We start from the raw sequence: 18465 nt of genomic DNA on the forward strand, positions 1-18465 counted from the left end.
AAGCTTCCATCAGCAGCGAAATTCAACCACCGTTAGATGAGATCCTCACCTACAGCACAGCTGAAACGTCCTCTCTGGCCTTCCCTCTGATTCCGACTTTGTGTGGACAATCTCACACACAGCCGAGCCCTCGCCATCTGAAGAAGAAAACGCTTGTGATCTTATGTACAGAGCAATCTGGTAAGATTTTCTAAAGTAATCATTTCTGGATATAGCAGAATAAGACACCATTATTTCAAAACAGTACAGTATGTAATTCATTGAGTCATCTACAGTACCTGCATTGGCCAAGGACCTGACTTGAAGGGCATCAGTTGGGATCATGTGACGGAATCGGAAAGGGTCTTTGTCTTCTGAAGACACAGAGACTCGATGGGAGCCACCCTACAATCAGTCAAACAAAGAAACTGAGATGAAACCACGCTTGTAAATGAGCTGCATCCAGTTCTAATCTTTCACAGGTGACCCACTGGGCTGATTCTGAAAGTGGCACATGGGCCAAGTAACTTCACAATGCTGTAAAAAAAATAGGTTATATTTTAAATTGGATTGGTGTTGCAGGCTTCTTCCTTGTGTGAAAACGTACCATTTTCTTTTTCTGCTTGGATCCATCCTTGCATACAAAGACCACTGCTGTTTTGAACACTAAAAAGCAATGGGAAAAACATCAGACATATATACTTAAGTCAAACTCATTACATTATCGTGGAGTAAACTCATCCCCAACATACCAAAAGTAGCCAGCTGGGGCTCTTTCTTCCACTTTCCTAAGGATGCAGGGGGGTTGATCCAGGTCACACTGGTGTGGAGCAGCAGGTCTCCCATGGACAGATCAGCAACCTGGCAAAAGCAGCGAAGTATCAGCAGTCACTCCACATGTACTCTTTAGTTGACAGAATAGAGCCAAGCCACTTTTGTCCAACATACCTCTTTCTTTTCACCACTCTGCTCAGTGATGAGCTGATCAAACACTGCTCCAAACTCCTCATGGATCTTCTGCATCTCGTTGATGTGGCTGGCAACTTTGTTCATGGCTTTCATGGCAACTGCAGACGAGCGGAAAACAACAGGGTTGTGACCACATGCATTCACTCTCATTCTCTCCTGTCAAAATGACGACATCTTCTCAGTAAGCCTTGTGCTCAGGCCTTACCATCCAGGTGGTAGTGCTCCTCGCTGTCTGGGTCTGTGAGCGAGTAGAGCTCCTTCAGCAGGAGGGGATACTTCAGCACCCTCTGGATGGGTTTGATCAGGTATGACTCCAGGGTGGAAGAGTGCTGCTGCTTGGGGTTGCGCTCATCCAGGAAGGCCTTGAAATCAGGATCAGTTTTGGCTGGAATGACCAATAAAGAACATTTATCGCACAACTTCCAGACGTCTTACCCATTTTTTTTTTATTTGTCCTCTCCACAACTCATGTGTTTGCATACACAGATGATCATGTGCTCTGTTCATTGAAACTGGATTAAGTTGATTAAATTGGCTGACAGTACTCAGGTAGCTGTGGCATAAACATGTTGATCTTGTGCAAACTCAGACCCAGTTAGTGCTTATGATTTACTTTGCCTTGCATTAGAAATAATCTACGTTTCAAAGTCAAAAGAACTGTTTCCTGCCTTTTGTAGAAGAGTCATTTTAGCCGAGAGACAGATATAAATGGGCAGGAATAATCTATTTACTGCTTTCAAAACAAACAGCTTTATCCAAATAACACCTCACCAAACTCAGTATGGCCAGTAAGTAGTTGACTCATTGAAAGTAACGCAGCAAACAAAGCCACTTGAATGTTAAAAAGGAGTGGGTGTACTAGCAAGAGAACAGACTGTTCAGCATGGCTCATTATATATCATATAATGTTGCAGGGCTTTTTCACCCTTGGAGCCACCAGCTTCAAAGTCTGTAGAGGTCAAATGGACAACTGTCTGGCTGACAACTCTGCAGAGCAGATTTATGGAGCCTTGCAGGATATGGCAGATGGTTGATGGATAAATACATCCTCTCCTTTGAGCCAAGAAAGAATGTCGGCCCAAGAGCGCATTTACTCACCCTTTACGAGGACCTTAGGGACTTTGGTGTGGCTGGCGCAGAAAGCACTGTAGATTTTAAAACGGTCTGCATAGTACAGGAAAGAGCCTCCCAGAGAGAAGAGGATTTTCTGTGAAAAAGGGACGAGAAGTTACCCAACCAGCTGTTACAAAAGAGTTTAAGTGCACTTTAAATTCTTATTACTGGTCATATATTTTCATGTATGCTTCAGAAAGAGAGGCTATACCTTAAACTGATCCACTCTTTCTAGCTTCTCTAGATCTGGAACAAGTCTGGTCCCATCTTCAAGGGTCTTGAGAAATTCAACCTGAAAGTCCACCATTTCCGGCAAGTTTCCAAACAGTACGTCCAGCTGAAAGAAAAAGGCATTTGAGCAAAGTCACCATAATCTCCATGTATTTTCCAGAATGCTGATATGTATATCTGATATGTTTTTATGTGATGCATCCAATACTAGTCCCTTGCAACAGTTAAGGCATGGAAATGCTCAAAATGTAATAAAAAAAAAAAAAAAGAAAACAAAACAAAAAAATGTCATTATTGCAAGTGCATGTAAAACATCTCTTTAATTTGCAAACCACCCCCTTTCATCATCCACCCCTCTTGTCCTTGTACACAGTTACTCTCATGACACGATTATGTAACCCACTTTTCTTGGAACATTTCAACAGTGTTGGCATTTAAAAGCCAACAATCCCTCAAAGGCTTTAACATACCTCATCCTGAGTGAGGAAGGTCTCTTTCTGCAGTGGGGTTAAATATCTCCCGATGAGGCAATTGAGATCCTGCAAGACAAGAGTGAATTATGTTTGATTCAGGATTGTCCATGTCATTTCGTGAAATACAGACATGAAAACACAGCTCTGCACAAGGCTTAAATATTCCTCACAACAAAACAGTGATTGAGGTGCGAGAGTCCCTCAAAGATCAAAGTCAGAGGCGTTGTGATGCCTTTCTGCATCCACTTTAAAGTGAATGGTGCATTATGGAAACCCAATTAAATAAATGACTATGGCAACAGTTACCTAAGATGAACGGTCGAGCCTGGGAGATTAATTACTATCTCTGCCAAAAGAGAGATGGCAGGCCTCACAAAACATTGCACTTGAATTTACATATTTCTCATCTCTCTTGTTGTTAATGTGAGGATCAGCTCAGGAGATCAGGAGAATGAAAAATGTCCATATTGTTGAAAGAGCAGTATGTAGGATTTAGTGGCATCTAGTGGTGAGGTTGCAGATTGCAACCAACTGAATATCCCTTGACTTATTCACTCAAAAAAAAAGGGGGAAAAAAACCTGTGCCCAAATTGGTCCAAAAAGGGAAAAAAAATATTCAAAACATTTGAAGTAGTCCTGAAAATCATGATGTGCCAAACTTAAACTGTATCAGCAGTCACAAACTGAAACAAACAAACTAGACTTTGTCACCTACAGTATTTGGAAAATTTGGCTAACTAGCCAACAACTTCATATGACAAAGTTTTGTCCCAAGTCCTTCAATCCGTGTTTCAATTATTCTGTCTACGTTTACATTCCAATAGCAATTGAACTACAAAGTCCCACTTCTCCAAACTGCACGCACAAACACACATAAGCAACATCCATTTGACTGTGGGTAATTAGGACAAATAGCCCAAGTGCCAGTTCTATAATACGCCATTTATCCTGCACAATGTGATTTCTATAATAAATAAATATATATATGTATATATGTGCCCCCTGTAAAGACGTATAACATTTTAGATTGCCTTGACATTATCCCATTATATACCGTCTCTAACCCAGTTATTCCACTGAGCCAGTTTTATACCGGGCAGAAAAAGATTAGGCAATATCCAAGCAAGGGCACAGCTGTGTCCCCTTCATATCTCCTGGGACACAGAGATAAATATGGATTGGTCATGTGGAATAGGTAATGTGTAGGGCTAAAACAACCCGAGGCATACAGAAAGACAGATCGATGGACAGGAGGCACACATGCACACTCACAAAGACCATCTGCCCCTTACAAGTAAGATGAGTGATACTGACTTTGACATAGGTGCGTTCGGTCTCCACAAGTTCACAAATGACTTTGCGGAGCTTGTCGGCATCTGAGAGCTGTCGGGGAGTTGCAGGAGGTGGGAAGGGCGAGTCCGGGCTTGGCGAAGAGGACACACACTCCGAGGGATTCATGTCATGCAGACTGCGGCAGAAAGCAGCGACTTGTTCTGTACTCTGTAGATTGAAGAGGGAAAGAAAAGTGTGATATGATAAATTATGCAACTCCAACTTGAAGACAAAGGAAGTAAAATCCATACATCGATCGATCGGCTCAGAAGCAGCACCTCAGATATTCCGTTGCAGGTGTTGCTTTCCACCTACTGATGTGCACAGACTCATGACTGTGCAGAGAGTGAGCCTGGAAAGAGGCAGCTCTAAAAAAAATCTTTTGCACTAATTTGGTCTATTTTCAGTCTGTCATAACAGTGACTCTCCGCCTCCCTCTCTTTCACTCACATCCCTCTTTTCCCTGGTGTTTTCCACCTACTGATGGATCAGTGGTGTAATGATTCATCTCTTTCACAGAATCAAAATATACGCACGACAGTGTCTGTCCACATACAGTAGGGGTTGCTGTGGAGACCAGCCTTGATGTGCATTACACTATCATTTTGGACAAAAATAGACCCCACTCAACAACAGCCTACATGGTTGAACTAATACAGTTACTTTGTTCTCAACACGCTACAACGACACCAGTCAGAACTACCAAATTTTGGCATTTGACATCAATAGAAGCACAAAACAGAAAGCGCAAAGAGAACTGTCTTGATACCCATCAAATCTGTCTTTCATTTTATGAAGAAATAATTTCACAGATCAAACTCATACAATGAGGAGACATTAACCGAGAAAATTGCGGGGAGCAAGCAGTTATGGCCATGTAACTGGAGCCACTAGCACTGAGTAAATAACAGAGCTGAGAGGTCTCTGGTTGGTAAAGTAAGAACTTTTATAGACCAGACAGAAGCAATTTGCCCTGTAACGTATGAGCTCCTTTGGGAAATAATAATATAGCCTGCGAAAAGCTGCAGAAGATGGAAGATGTTATCACAACAACTTCGTGTTTTTCTTATTAGATATTACTTTGCATAGATATTTTGAATACGTGTACAAAATTCCGCTGTTCATTTAACTGTAAAATGCAAAAAAATTGTACAACAATGAACAGGTGAAAGGTAGACACAGTCTTAGCTTAGATGGATAAAATATGATTAAAAGAGAAATACAAAAGCAAAGTATGTACAGAATAAAAGAGGAACCTTGTATCATCCAGAGAGTCGCTCTGCTTCTGACAATGGTTATCAGCATTGTTATCTAATCAGACAGACGCATCCATATGTGAGGCACGACAGCCGTTTGTCTCTCCTGACAATTTCCCAGAATAATCAGGCAACTCCCAGATCAGCAGATGAACTGGGAAGTGCTATAATGTCTGGCTGTAATGTTGCAAATGCAGTTTGCACCAATGCACTGGTGCTATTTTAGCTAAATCTGTAATGAAGGCTGCTGCGATAGGCATTTTGTCAACTCTGATGTTTTTGCTGATTGAAACATTTTAGTGTGAACACACTCAGAATGCGCATATACACAACAGATCAATTGAGATTTGCATTAGCATCCATAAAAACATGTCTTGTCACAAGACACTTTTACTCAGTACATCATGTCTGTATTCATTCCTGCAGTACTTGACAGATGTGGTAAATTCAATTTTGCAATTGAAGAGAAGAGGAAATTGTAAATAAACCTGATCCTTTACTGCTCAATTAGTCAGCTGAGCTCAAGCAGTTTTACTGAGCCTAATAAGACAGTCACAGTCAAGTCATAGACTTCACAATCACATTCTGGGCTAATTAACAGCATGGAAGCTTTGGATGCATGGACAGTCATGACATGGCAGAGAGAAGAGAAAGAGCGGGGGCGAGGTGTGTCTTCAATAAAGCCTTCAACATCACATGAAAAGGACAATATGTAGATAAAAGAGCTGTCACGGGTGAATCTGTGAGCTGCCAGAGATGAACATTCCCCCTAGCAAATGAAATATAGATTAAAAACAATTTCAAAGCATGAAAGTACTGATGATGGAGCAGCAAGAAGATAGGACATCTGCCCTCTGAAACTGAGATCACGGCTTGAGGCGCCAAGGGAGAAGTCTCTGCAACAGTCAGAGAGTCCCTGCAACAACGGCCAGGATAGTTTGTCAGAGTCAGGTCCAAGTTGTTTGGAGCCAGATCAGTAGAGACTCAGCTCCTACATGCAGTGTTTTAGTTTGGCATCCTGTGGAGCCTTCCAGTGATTACAGGGCAACTCTGCGACACAGCGGTGACTCACAGCTTCCTGTTGCCTGTCTGTAGCAGCCAAGAGGAGGTGTGAAACAAACGCAAAGGAAAGGTGTTTTACTCTCACTGGAATAAGACCACAACAGCATGCCAGGCATCGCAGCAGTAGCTGGAGCTACCCAGGTACAAAAAGGATACAAGGAAGGAATCTCACCAGATGAAGCATGTCATAGATGGAGTCTGAGGAGCGCTTGCTATGCTTGCTCCACTTCAGGACGGACATAGCCAGGTGCAGGTGGACAGCCAGCGTCTTTTAAAGTGCCAACGGGAAATAGGGTTTGTAAAGAGTCAAGTTCACACTGTGCCTCTCCCACACATCTCTCAGCCCTTTTGTCTTCCCTCTGTTTCAAAAAAGGAGAAGGTGGCGTGGTGCTCGTCATGAAGGATGAGTGAAGCTGCTCAGCCTCCTCCTCTCCGCCCACCAGTGTTTACTCCCCTTCTTTTCGCCTCCAGAGTCTGCTGTAGTTCTGTCACTGATATTCTGCCGTTTTCTCTCTCTCCCTCTCTCTCTTCTCTACAGGCTGGGTAAACTCAGGCACACAGTGTGAGTGTGAAGATCTGGCCAGCTCCAGCAGCATTGTAAATGAGACTTGATAATCCTCCAGACCGGGGAGAGAGCAAAGGAGCAGGAGGGAAGGAGTCTCCTCCTCAAGGTTGCAGTGGAGCAGGATTGGCTGGGTGAGCCACACCGCAGTAGAATATAAATGCAGGATTTCAGGAATAGGGGGAGCTGCAAAGGAGTAGGCTGCAGAGGAGGGTGACGACAGGAACAACTGATGTGGGAGGTTTTGTGGGAAGAAAATGAAGAGTGGGAAATGTTCAGGCATAACAAAATGTATTTGATGATAATTAGCAAATCAAGTGAGGTACGAGTTCCTGTGATAGGCTCACAAGCCCAGAAAACGTCCTTGTTGGGATCAGTAACTGGAAAAAACAAGGAAAATACACCTGCAGATATCAAACATTGAGATTTCCTCCATCTATGGGTAGATTCCAGGATTTGTGTAACAACTGAGTCTCACGGCAGACTTCTGCTGTGTCCTTTTTCCTTGAGTTTGTAATTTCCACAAGACTCTGACACAGGGCACAAATTTGTACATCCAGAGAGTGACAGTGGTAGTGTAGAGCAACGTATACTTGTGACTGTTATTCAGATAATAAATGTCTTGCAACTACACTGCATGCCTGTCTATTGAGCCCATAGCCAGTGGAGGAAATGGTGTCATTGCTTCTTCGATGGTGAAGTTTCACTTAGTGTAACTGGTGAAAGTCAGCACCAAATGGTGAGTCCTTGCTCTGAATTTCTGGCACCAGACCCTGACAACTAACCAATGTGACCCATCTAAATATACCCCAGAGCAAGTAAAAGGGCAGAGAAACAGGGGAATGGAGGCTATATTGTAACTAAGCAAGGTGTTACAATGGATTTTTGCCCTTTAGTGCAATGACAAAGTGCTTCTCTCTTCCAAAGCACAAGTTAAATGAAGCATTTCTGCCGGGCTTAGATTTGGGGTTATTCCTTTACTTTGAAAGTAAGAAATCTCTGGAAGAGTCCACTTTACAGCCACTACATCATTTTTGAAAACAAAACTTCCAGCTGTAAATTAACAAACAGGCATCGTGGTGTACACAAGGGGGCACTTGTCAAGCACAGCCAAGAAGCAGATTCGCAAACAGTTGTATGATTTCGTTCTGTTATTAGTGAGCTTTTGGTGTATTTCCAGACATCATTACCACATTTCAGATACACAGACTCAAATCTTCACTAATCTCCGAACTTCAATCAGTATAAGACCCTGCACTGGTATTTGAAGATAAAGCATTTAATTACAGGCTTCCTTTGTCTTTGAAAAACGGAGACATCTAGTCTCAAAAGAGAGAAATTTGGAAGAACATTTAAAAAGAAAGAAGCTGAAAAACAACAAAAGGCACAATTTAACAGGACAAAACACCTAAATCACCACTGATGGAATGCTTCACATATTTCCCCCTGTCTGTTTTGCTTATATCGTGATATAGTATTACTAATTACTATACAGGCAGTTAATAGAACTGGTACAATGTTTGATTCATTGCTGCTCATTAAAGAGAGAACAGATTGAACAGTGAACATTGGAGGTACAATGAGAAATGTTGTGGTCATCAAGTGTTTTTGTTAGAGATAAACTTATCTAAACGATATCTTTTCATTCAGCATTTCATGAGCAGGAGCCCAGATTTCCTTTTGAAGTCAGCTAGTTGCAGAAGGAATACACCACGGAGGCTCACTTCTTCCTCACCGTTAGAAGAATTAGTCATCTTGTTAGCCAAAGCACTTCAGTAGCACAACAGTAAAAGGCAGCTCTTTGAGGTTTTTTCTTATTTGCTTGTTTTGCTAATCCTCCTCTGGGATTTCTGTTGTAATTTGTGTCTGAATGTTCATTCAAAGTTAAAAAGAATACACCTCCATTTATTACCTGCTCCTCATAACCACACATAATTAAGCAATTAGAAGTAAAGCTTAATCAAAGACCCATCCGCCACTTGACTTTTACATTCAAGGCGAGTACTTCACCCTGCCTCGAGTCTTCAATGTATAAGATACACTTCATTCAGCAAAGTAGGCATATATTAATTTTATATCTCTTTGATTTTCATTATGTCTAGAAGCTACTAAATACAGTTAAACCAGCTGCATGCCATAAACCTGATGAAGAAGCATGGGGTTAACACCTGGATAATAGGAATATGAACACTGCTTTCCTAAACAAGACAAAATGAGCCAGTGACAGATTGTTCCTCAAACTGTGGTGAAGGAAACTGTTTTTCAGAGCACTTTCCATAATAATGCAGAGCTGAGTGGGATGCTGTGAAGGACAAGGACAGGAAACAAGCACAGGAGCCAGCACATCACATGAAAGATGTGTTGTCAGATGTTTTCTGCAGTTGCACTCAATCAGACTCCGCAAACAAGTAATGAGCTGGAGCGCTTACCTTTCTGCACTCATCAAACTCGCTGAAGGTCTCGGAGTCGTCGTCCAGACTGTCTCCTGAGCTCTCGAGCAACAGTCCCACCCCGTCGTCCAGGATCTCCTCTGCAAACCAAACAGTCATGTATGAGTTTTGTAAAATGCTGCATAGTTGTCTTGTTATTTTTATCACGATTTAAGACCTTTATGTAGAACATTCCGACCTCATCAAAATTATCCACCATGCAACACACTGCTGAGAGCCTCCTATCCTCCCTAATTGAGACTCTGTGGATTCACCGTGTTTGCATAACTGAAACTGCTAGTGCCACAAAAGACACAAACAAAAAATATTTTCTGCTCACAAGAATCAAAGCTTGAGAACTGCCCACTTTTGACTTTCTGGTCCATTTGATATCCTTTGGTATAAAGTAATTACAGGTCAGCTGGGTTGGAAGTATGGCCATACTGTGAGCAATTGATGGTTGTCACACACCGTAACGATTTGTTTTGAAGTTGAACTTTTCAGTTGCGTCTGCTAAATGAGCCTGTGAGTGTGTCAAGCTGCCTAATGCAGCTCTAAATAAGAAAAGGACACTAAATATTAAAACAGCTGCATCCAGCTAGCATGTCGGGCTGGATGCTTCTCACCTTGACTCTGGGAGAAGATGTCGGTGTAGAGATCTTCCTCTGCATCTGAGCGGCGTGGGGGCAGGAAGCAGAGCTGACGGCGGTCCACAGAAGGCAGGGTGTTGACTGTCAAAGCCAACGAGGCTTGAGAAAATGCCGCCTTCATGTCAGAGAAGTTCAGACTGTGAGAGTCTTTTCCGTTCAGCTGAAGTATTTCATCCCCTGCATTCAGACCTGCAAAGTGGGAACAGTAACATCAGGTTTGGTTCAATTTACTGCCTGTCACACATCCATGCAGTAAATACACAGTATGTACTTCCCAAAATATGAGACTATAACAACAATATCAAATTTTTAGCACTGAAAACTGACTCTAAGATGATTATTGTTAGTAGCCAAAACAAAGTAAAAATACTACTTTGAAGACAGTTGCAGATTCATCTCACTTTCTGCACACAGCACAACTGCATGTCCTCCACCTGCAATACGACCAACTCCAACGTGATATTTTGACATCGCTTAACTCTGCAGTCTAACTTCGTGAGGGACGTTGCTGAATAGCGCACCTCGCCACAGCTGCTACAAAGGCCATTGAGAGGCAGTGCGATTATGATTATAGTAATCAACACTTGAGAACTGCTGTGTTCTCTGAAACCTTCCCTGTCTATTGAAAACAGGTTCTAATGCATTTCTAAAGAGAGACAGCGTAAATGTGTATTGACCTCGATGTGAGAGAAGGATGATGCAGTTTGAAAATATATGTAAAACAAGGGAAGAACAGCTAGTGCACCCCAGATTGTATGACTTTTTGTTCTCTAGCTGTAACTCATCAGGTCACAGACACAGACTGAGTGTCTTTGAAAGGAGTTCATTTGATCGAGATGAAGGGTAATGAACCTTTGGCGAAGGCTAATCCGCCCGCCTTCACGTCAGTGATGTAGAGCTGCTGTACTCCATCCTCCTCCACCACTGAAATGGAGAAACCTGGAGGAGGAAAAGGAGAGGCAGAGAGGCGAGAAGAGAAAGAGAGAGAGAAGGGGGGACTCTTATATAAAACACATCAGAGGGATTTGTGCAGTACAAATGGGAACTGTCTGGAAAAAACACACACACACACACACACACACACACACACACACACACAGGTCATGTGTAGGTCAAAGAAAAGCAATTATGCTCAACACAACAGCACCACATATGAATTCTCGGACCTTGACTTACAGCGTCTTAACTGAAACCAAAAATCATACAATAATTGTCAATCTAAAAGAAGCAACACAGGATCATTTAAATGGTTCCTACCGTAACCAATCATGCAGGATTCATCTCTGTCAAACTGGATCTCTTTTGTTATTTTGGAGCAGAGCTCAATTTCTTTGTAAAGCTGCAAAGAACAAAAAGAAGTTATTATATAAATCATGGAACGACGGCCTACTTTGTTCATATTCTGGTGGGTGGGTTACTGACAGCGCCGAAAGACAGCGTTAATTTTCTGTATCCTTAGACAAAGCGGCTCCAGCAGAGTCTTTATGCTGAATGGTCTTTGGCATATCATGATTACATACAAAAATACAAAAGTCACTACAGATAGTGTTTATTAAGGCTCTCCATGAATAGATTTATGTTTTGGCACACGGTTCTCCCAGGCAGGCAGTTCTCCGGAGGAAATACACCAAATCGAAAGGATAAAAATATAAAACCTATTAATAATTCACAACAAAGGATGCGCTAAAGGTCTGTTGTTTTCTCCATATTATGATTCCTCCCACAATCTAATGTAATTACGTCTTTCCTCAAATCATTTTTTGGACCTGTATAATCTTGAAGTCTGGCAGAGGAGGAGGGATTAGATCGTGTTCAAGCAGGTAGTGACATACCAAGTCGCACACATCCTCTTCTGGTTTGGGAATGTAGAATTGCACTTGGTTTTCAATAAGGAATTTGAGTCGCAAGTAGTGCTTGGTGGGATCGAGCTGGTGAGCCTGTGGGGAGAGGGCAAAAAGACAGAAGGAGGATTGGTTGTTTGAGGCCATAAACTTGACAGCATTTTATCAGTCATTTTATCATTTTATCATTTTCCTTGACAGAAATAGAGATTAACAAAGCTAGTCAGCACTTTTACCCAGCAGCCGAGTCTTGTTACAATGATATGAGACAGTTTTTTCTCATCTTTCTGACTCTGCAAGTCCCATTTTGTATTTATCTAGAGAGGCCAGACAGTGGCTTTCATTTTAAAAGTGCTTGTGTTTCCAAGTGTCTTTCCATTTTTGTCAAGCAAACATCACTGGAGTGAAATGTGAACTGTGAGTCAGGTCGGGTCATTGGAGGCTGGGTGCTGTTACCTTGCAGATGGTTTCCAGAACACACAGCACCGACTCTCCTGGCTGGATGATGGTTAGCACCGGCTGGTCATTTGGCAGACACACCCACGAGGGGGTGAGGTGGTCAGGGACCCAGATGTCACTTTCTGTGCTGGGCCTCGGAAGGCTTTTCACAGTTCCATCCTCACTTTTCTTTGTACAGAGACATTAAAAGGGGTTTTCAGTCTGCGACTTTAGTACAGATTCATTTTTACTATGTATGCACGTTTTATGGCTGAGTTTGATTTGATTCAAAAGGCTGAAAAATCCACTAGTATGCTTTAATCATTCCTCAAAGTGAACCTCTCCACCAGTACTTCCCATCTAAATGACTACCCTCAGTACACCCACAGAGCAGAAGCAATACGTTTTTCAAGGATTATAGTAAATCACTGTACATTGGCTCTAACGTGCCTGAGTAGCCCTCATAGTTGTCACCTCTGGGAATCTGCTCTGCTGCTTACTCAGGTTACATAGACGGCTAATATTTCATTGACATCAGTGTTGGCTAAAGATTTAGTTGAGGAAATTCCCATGCATATTTAACCTAAACCTCACTGTCACATGTATGCAAACAGAGAATGATTCCTCCTTACTGTGTGTTCCTTGGCAGGATCAACATATATGCCATCTACAGGCTTTTTCACGGTCTCTTCACCATCAGCAAATACCTGCTGGGACAAGAAGGTCAAGTGGTCATAACTCAAGCAGAACTGTGGAGGATAAATGCTTGAGGGGAAAGGGAAATCTTTGTGTGGCCGAGGCAGTTCTATTGATCAGTCTGAAACTTGAAAATAACTGTAAAACCTCACAGACCTGGTTGATACTTGGATGGGCTTTTGTTTTTTTCTTTGAGGTAGTGTCAAGACCCCAGAGAGAGGAGAACCTGCTCTTGCGCTTGCTGCAGGAGCGAGACATGGCCTGTGTTCGCCGCCTCACTCCGTTCTCTGTGCGAGCTGCCACCTGCAAAAACATAACGACTCGGTCAGGGCAACAGCCAGTCTGGTTGACCTCACCTCACATCACATTTCGCAATAATGTGTAGAATCCTTTAGAAAAAGAGCAAATGTAAGGGGGGGTGCACAAAAAAAGAAGAGCCATTAAAAAAAACAATGTGTGCTTGCACAACAAGACAGTGATTTTTTAAAAGCTATAAAAAATATTTATATATTTAATATATATAAAATATTTAACTGACTTATCTGGTTTAATTAAATAAGGAAATGTGTCACAAAGGTCTCTTTATGATTAATAGTTAACACAGAATAAGATAATCTTTTATTGATCCCCCACATGGGAAATTCAGGAGTTACAACAGCACAGGGACAGAACTAAGTAGAGATAATTAATTAAAAAGCATATATAATAAGAATAGAATAAGAGACAGATATAGAGCTGTCACGTCTGTTTCACACATGAGCACCAGGCGCATGCAGATTTTCACACAATCTGGCATTTCTAGGCTATTCTGCTAGCCTAGAAATATGCTGAAGGAGGCATTAAAAAGCACTGTGCATGTAGGAGCAAGCATGCTTAACCTAGGCACTCATTCTGTCTTTTTTTAGCAGTCAGTTTTGCTCAGTCCTTTTTGGACGTAGTGCTGATACAGGTATTCATGGTAGTCGAGATGAGAACGTTACAGAAGAGTGAAACAGTAGGAAAGATTAAAAAAGAGAGGAGAGAGCTAGAGTTAGATAGTGTCTTTTGTTAGATGTCCCACCCTGCCCTCTTGCAGCTCAAACACCCATCTGCTCCACAGCACTGCGTTGGTGGCGAGCGATAAAAGTACCTCACTGATCCGCAAACATGTCTCTTAATATTTTCCTGCACTAGCAGTGCTTTTAGCTGTGGAGTACGTAACCAAAGTACAGCAGTGGGAGGCCAAAACGGCACCAAAACCGCCCAAACAGGTGCCCTGCATGAGACCCAGCCTCCAAAATAGAAGTCATTGTGGAAAAACACAACGCTTTTTAGTTTCCGGAATCAATTGCCCTACCAAGAGAGTCAACTGGTGACAATGTGTATTTTCAGGGAGATGCAGTATTTTGCTCCGCTTGCTTGCAATCCAAGGAACTTCTAAAAATAAGGGCAGTATAGTGTTTCGAGAGATCATCCTACAGCTCAGAGGTTACAGATACAACAGCTACAGCTTTGTGTTGCTGAGGTATACTTGAGCGAGACGTTGATGCCTCAAGCGTTTACTGGTTTTAAGTCACATCTATGAAGGCTCCAGCTAAATGCACAGAAATGTAAATGTGTGTTAAACTACCATATCAAAGCATATCAGAACAGTGCTTCGTAACACCAGATTATATAAAAGCATTAAATGAACATGTAGAAACAAAGAGGTGATATTTACCAGTGCATGGAAGGAGGAGACAGAGAATATACCCAGTCGGCCCATTGCCAACTTGGTGGGGCGAGAGGCAAAGGCCAGGAGGCGTTTGGGGTTGGGCAGCTCTCCTCCCTGCAGGCTGGCCAGGTAGCATCTGAAGCGGAATAGATCCATGTGAAACTGCTCCAGGTTCTGCTCCCACAGGAAGATCTGCAGCATGAGAGGGACACAACAACACATGCAGTTAATTGTTCGCCAAAGCACTTGTTTGTCAACTTCAAATCAAGATGGAGCATCTCCTCTTTGCCCCTGAAGCTCTGTCACCACTTTGCTCGAAGTGCTGCCAACCTGCGCTCTCTGTTCCTAACGGTTTGATGTTCACTGGGGCAGTAGAGCAGGACATTGTGATTATTCACTGGGCCGTCCCCTCCCAGGCACAGTCCTGTACTGGTGTTGGGAAGAGGCGGCCAGCGCCATGGCGGAGGGCTCTGTATCACTGCCAAGTAGCCCAGAGACGAGAAAGAAACAATACTGCACATTCCACTGGCAGATAGAGGCTGGGAGCGTTTCAGCTTTCTAAGGAGCAGGCCTATATCCATTCAGCTCCGCACAATGTGAAACCTGACACTGCCAAACAGGACCGCTCCAACCAGCCACTACCTAACAGACCAAACAAAGGCCATTTGATCTCCCTTCTCTGTAAACAGACCTATTAAAGACAATATGAGCTTTGCAATTAATTGAGGGAATGGAAGGCAATCGACTGGTGCCAACTGCATACCGTGTTTAAAACAAAGAGCAGTCGGGTTCCGATAGGTGTGTAGCATCAGCAGGCTGATGATACCCCTGAGATCTGTTACTTAATCACCTCATGCCTCTCCCTGCTTCTCTATCCATCTCCTAATTCCTGCATCAGAACTTGGGGATACTGATATTGGAATATATATGAGTCATGTGTCATACCTGTAATTAAGGAAACAATACATAACTTGAATATGTTGTGAAAATAGTATTTGTTATTGTCACTACAACCATGGACCAGTATGAATGAAGAACATCTTTAATGCTATAGAAGTTTGGTTTTTCAGTGAAGCTGAAGTTCATCCTGGAACAGATCCCTTACTCTTTGAATTTGTCAGTCAGAGAGAGCAGCAGCAGGAGGTTGATGGCAAGAGCTCTTGTGTTGATGAAATACTCCACTGCTGCTTTATTAAATCCAGACAAAGCTTGTATGTGACCTTTTATCAGTCCCCCTAGCTTCTTAAGTTGGTTATCAGCTGAGAAAACTTTGAAATAGTTGAGCGGGTTGATTTCCTCGACAACTGGGACTGCAATTTGTTCCGATACAATACTTCCCAAATCACACGCAACTGTGTGGCACGTGGGAACTCAGAGAGACAAGCTGAAGTGGAAATGGAGAAAGAAACCTACTTGATCCAGAATTGTCTTCCTCTTCTTGGTGTCAGTTACAGCCGACAGCTGCATGTCTCCCATTTTCTTCATCTTCTCATCCATGTCTATCTTCTGCTCCAGCTTCTTGATTTCGGCACGAAGCAGGCGCACTGTGTCCTCTCTGTGGTGCTGGCGGGCGACGGCGGTGGCACATGCTGAGTGGATGGCCGTGATCCAGTTCTCCAGTTCTGTCTGGCTGCAGGTCTGCATGGGGAGAACAGCAAAAGGTCAGAGGTTAAACAGAACAGCCTCTTGACATCAAGCCCTTTACAAGTGTTTCCTGTGTTGATTCACTGACAATTATAATTAGAAGTTAAACTTTCTAAGAGCATGACAGTAAAGAAAAGTGCATATAGGTCATGGTAATGCTTGTCTATGGAATACTGTATACTTATTCACAGACCAGATGACATTTAAGAATTTTCTTACCTGGAACAGAAAAGCATCTCCCAGGGAGTTGCTGAGGCAGAACACAAAGTCCTTTTTGGGATGCTCTGGTACAGCCTGAACAATACTGTTCTCTACCCAGATGGCATGCTTGGGAATACTGTTGTTGTCGATCCCTGAACGGCCGTCAGTCTCATAGAAGAACAAAGTGCAACCTGGAAAACCAAAATCATCTATTTAGTATTTGACAGCACAGACATTTGCTGGCACAATCCCTGGGAGAGAATAACAATGATACTCTTTTAAAAAGCCAGATTTGCTCAAGCAATTTAATTCTGCTCTCCAGTGGCCAACATTAAGAAGTGCAGCATGGCTGACTTATCAGTGAGGGAGCATCGTGATCATGGAAGTACTGATTTGATTTCAAGCCTGGTCAAGTGGCATAAAATTTGATAATGAGGTTTGCATCTTGCTTGAATTGAAGCTTGTTTTTCTGAGCTTAGTTGACATTTAAAAGATTAGATTATGCATAAAATACTGTATACGAGCAAAAAAATAAACATCATCAAAAGCATGCTGTGTTGACACTGAGATTATGGAATTAAGTGTAAATGCTATGGACACCAGAAGGTGTAACAAACCTTTCAGGGAAACCCAGTAACTCTTCCACTTGCGCCTCGTGGCTGACTCCACTTTCTTGTTCTTTTTATGTACGAGGAAGTTCTTGACGGCAAGCCTGCCAGCTTTACGCACCATCCCCTGGGCGACGCTGAGCAATGGGTCGGACTGGTAGGCGGAGCTCATGGTGCTCTGCTCGTCACTCAGGGCGGACCCCGCCTCCTCCAAGCTCTCCGTCTGGCAGGAGCTCATCTCCAGTTCCTGACGAAAGTTCTCATACACGCCCTGTACGCACTCGCTGGCCCCGCCGCCACTGCTGCTGCCGCTGTCGCTGCCAGCGAACATGCTCCTGCCAGCCGCAGAGCACACGGAGAAGGAGGCCGACATGGTCTTGTAGCGTCTGGACTGGTGCTCTGCCTCCACCGTCACCCCGTCGATACCACTGTCCTCATACTCGCTGCCCTCCCCTGCTGTGACATCCTGCGTTGTGGCGGAAGCACAAGACAGGTGAGACGGCATGGCACCCACGTTTTCTTCATCACTAAGAAGGAAGCCAGTCAATAACTTCTACCCTGCCTGACGACTAAGCTGTCTCTGTAGATACAGGATAGTGCCATTCTCCCAAAGCAAATATGTTGCAAAACGGTGTCTCTCGAGAGTCCATGGGCTGCTTAATCCTGAGGTTGTGCTCAAAATTAATTACTCACAGCAAAGCGTCTGCTGCTGTGTGAGTACAGGCTGCTCTCCCTGTGGCACCACAGGGTCTGCCCTCTCCTACCCACATGGCCAAAGGCTCCTGGGAGATGAAGGGGGTTACACCGAGCTCAGTATCTCCATCTGGTCACGTGACCCAATCATGCGCTCCAGAGCTCTATTCACTAGGGCTGACGGTGCCCCACAGTGACAGGGCCACCATACACGTTTTACTGTTACACTTTTCCACAGACCTCCCTTCATTTTCATAACAAAGACTGAGGCATTTCAAACGGGGAGTGACTTTAAGCTCTGCCCCCTCCATCACAGCCTCATCTTCCAAGAAAAACAACAGTTTCATCAGGAAACGACACATCGCTCCCTGACACAAGCATTCTTTTCACACTTAATCTGTTTTAGCAGCGTATTATCTGTGAGGTGAATGCTGCAGAGGAAACGCTCAAACACAATTGGGGGAAAAAAATGAATGAGGGGAGCTGTCTTAGTGGTGATCCCACCGGCCTACATTAAGATTCTGCACAGCTTTTCATACTCTGTCCAAGGAGCATAAAGGAGCCATGACACAGCTTCAACAGTTCAGGTCCCTGA

The 18465-nt window shown here is 43.3% G+C and overlaps 1 protein-coding gene across 5 annotated transcripts in view; it reads right to left on the reverse strand.

The window, feature by feature from the left end:
• Positions 1-18465, reverse strand: part of LOC143323268 (rho guanine nucleotide exchange factor TIAM1-like) — a 42736-nt gene that overhangs the window by 2307 nt on the left and 21964 nt on the right. For 2 of the 5 annotated variants that reach the window (XM_076735049.1, XM_076735050.1), the window contains exons 4-25: positions 17187-17643; positions 16588-16760; positions 16138-16362; positions 14731-14916; positions 13188-13334; positions 12968-13042; positions 12354-12524; positions 11889-11993; positions 11314-11395; positions 10909-10995; positions 10033-10245; positions 9407-9507; positions 4080-4265; positions 2763-2831; positions 2273-2398; positions 2047-2155; positions 1154-1333; positions 928-1046; positions 732-840; positions 587-645; positions 279-384; positions 50-137 (exon numbers count right to left, since the gene is read on the reverse strand). In XM_076735049.1, the coding sequence (XP_076591164.1) occupies positions 50-137; positions 279-384; positions 587-645; positions 732-840; positions 928-1046; positions 1154-1333; positions 2047-2155; positions 2273-2398; positions 2763-2831; positions 4080-4265; positions 9407-9507; positions 10033-10245; positions 10909-10995; positions 11314-11395; positions 11889-11993; positions 12354-12524; positions 12968-13042; positions 13188-13334; positions 14731-14916; positions 16138-16362; positions 16588-16760; positions 17187-17643 (3173 nt within the window). The other 3 variants (XM_076735051.1, XM_076735052.1, XM_076735053.1) reach the window with 3 other exon arrangements.

Source organism: Chaetodon auriga, chromosome 7 (genome assembly GCF_051107435.1).
Source record: "Chaetodon auriga isolate fChaAug3 chromosome 7, fChaAug3.hap1, whole genome shotgun sequence".
NCBI lineage: Eukaryota > Metazoa > Chordata > Actinopteri > Chaetodontiformes > Chaetodontidae > Chaetodon > Chaetodon auriga.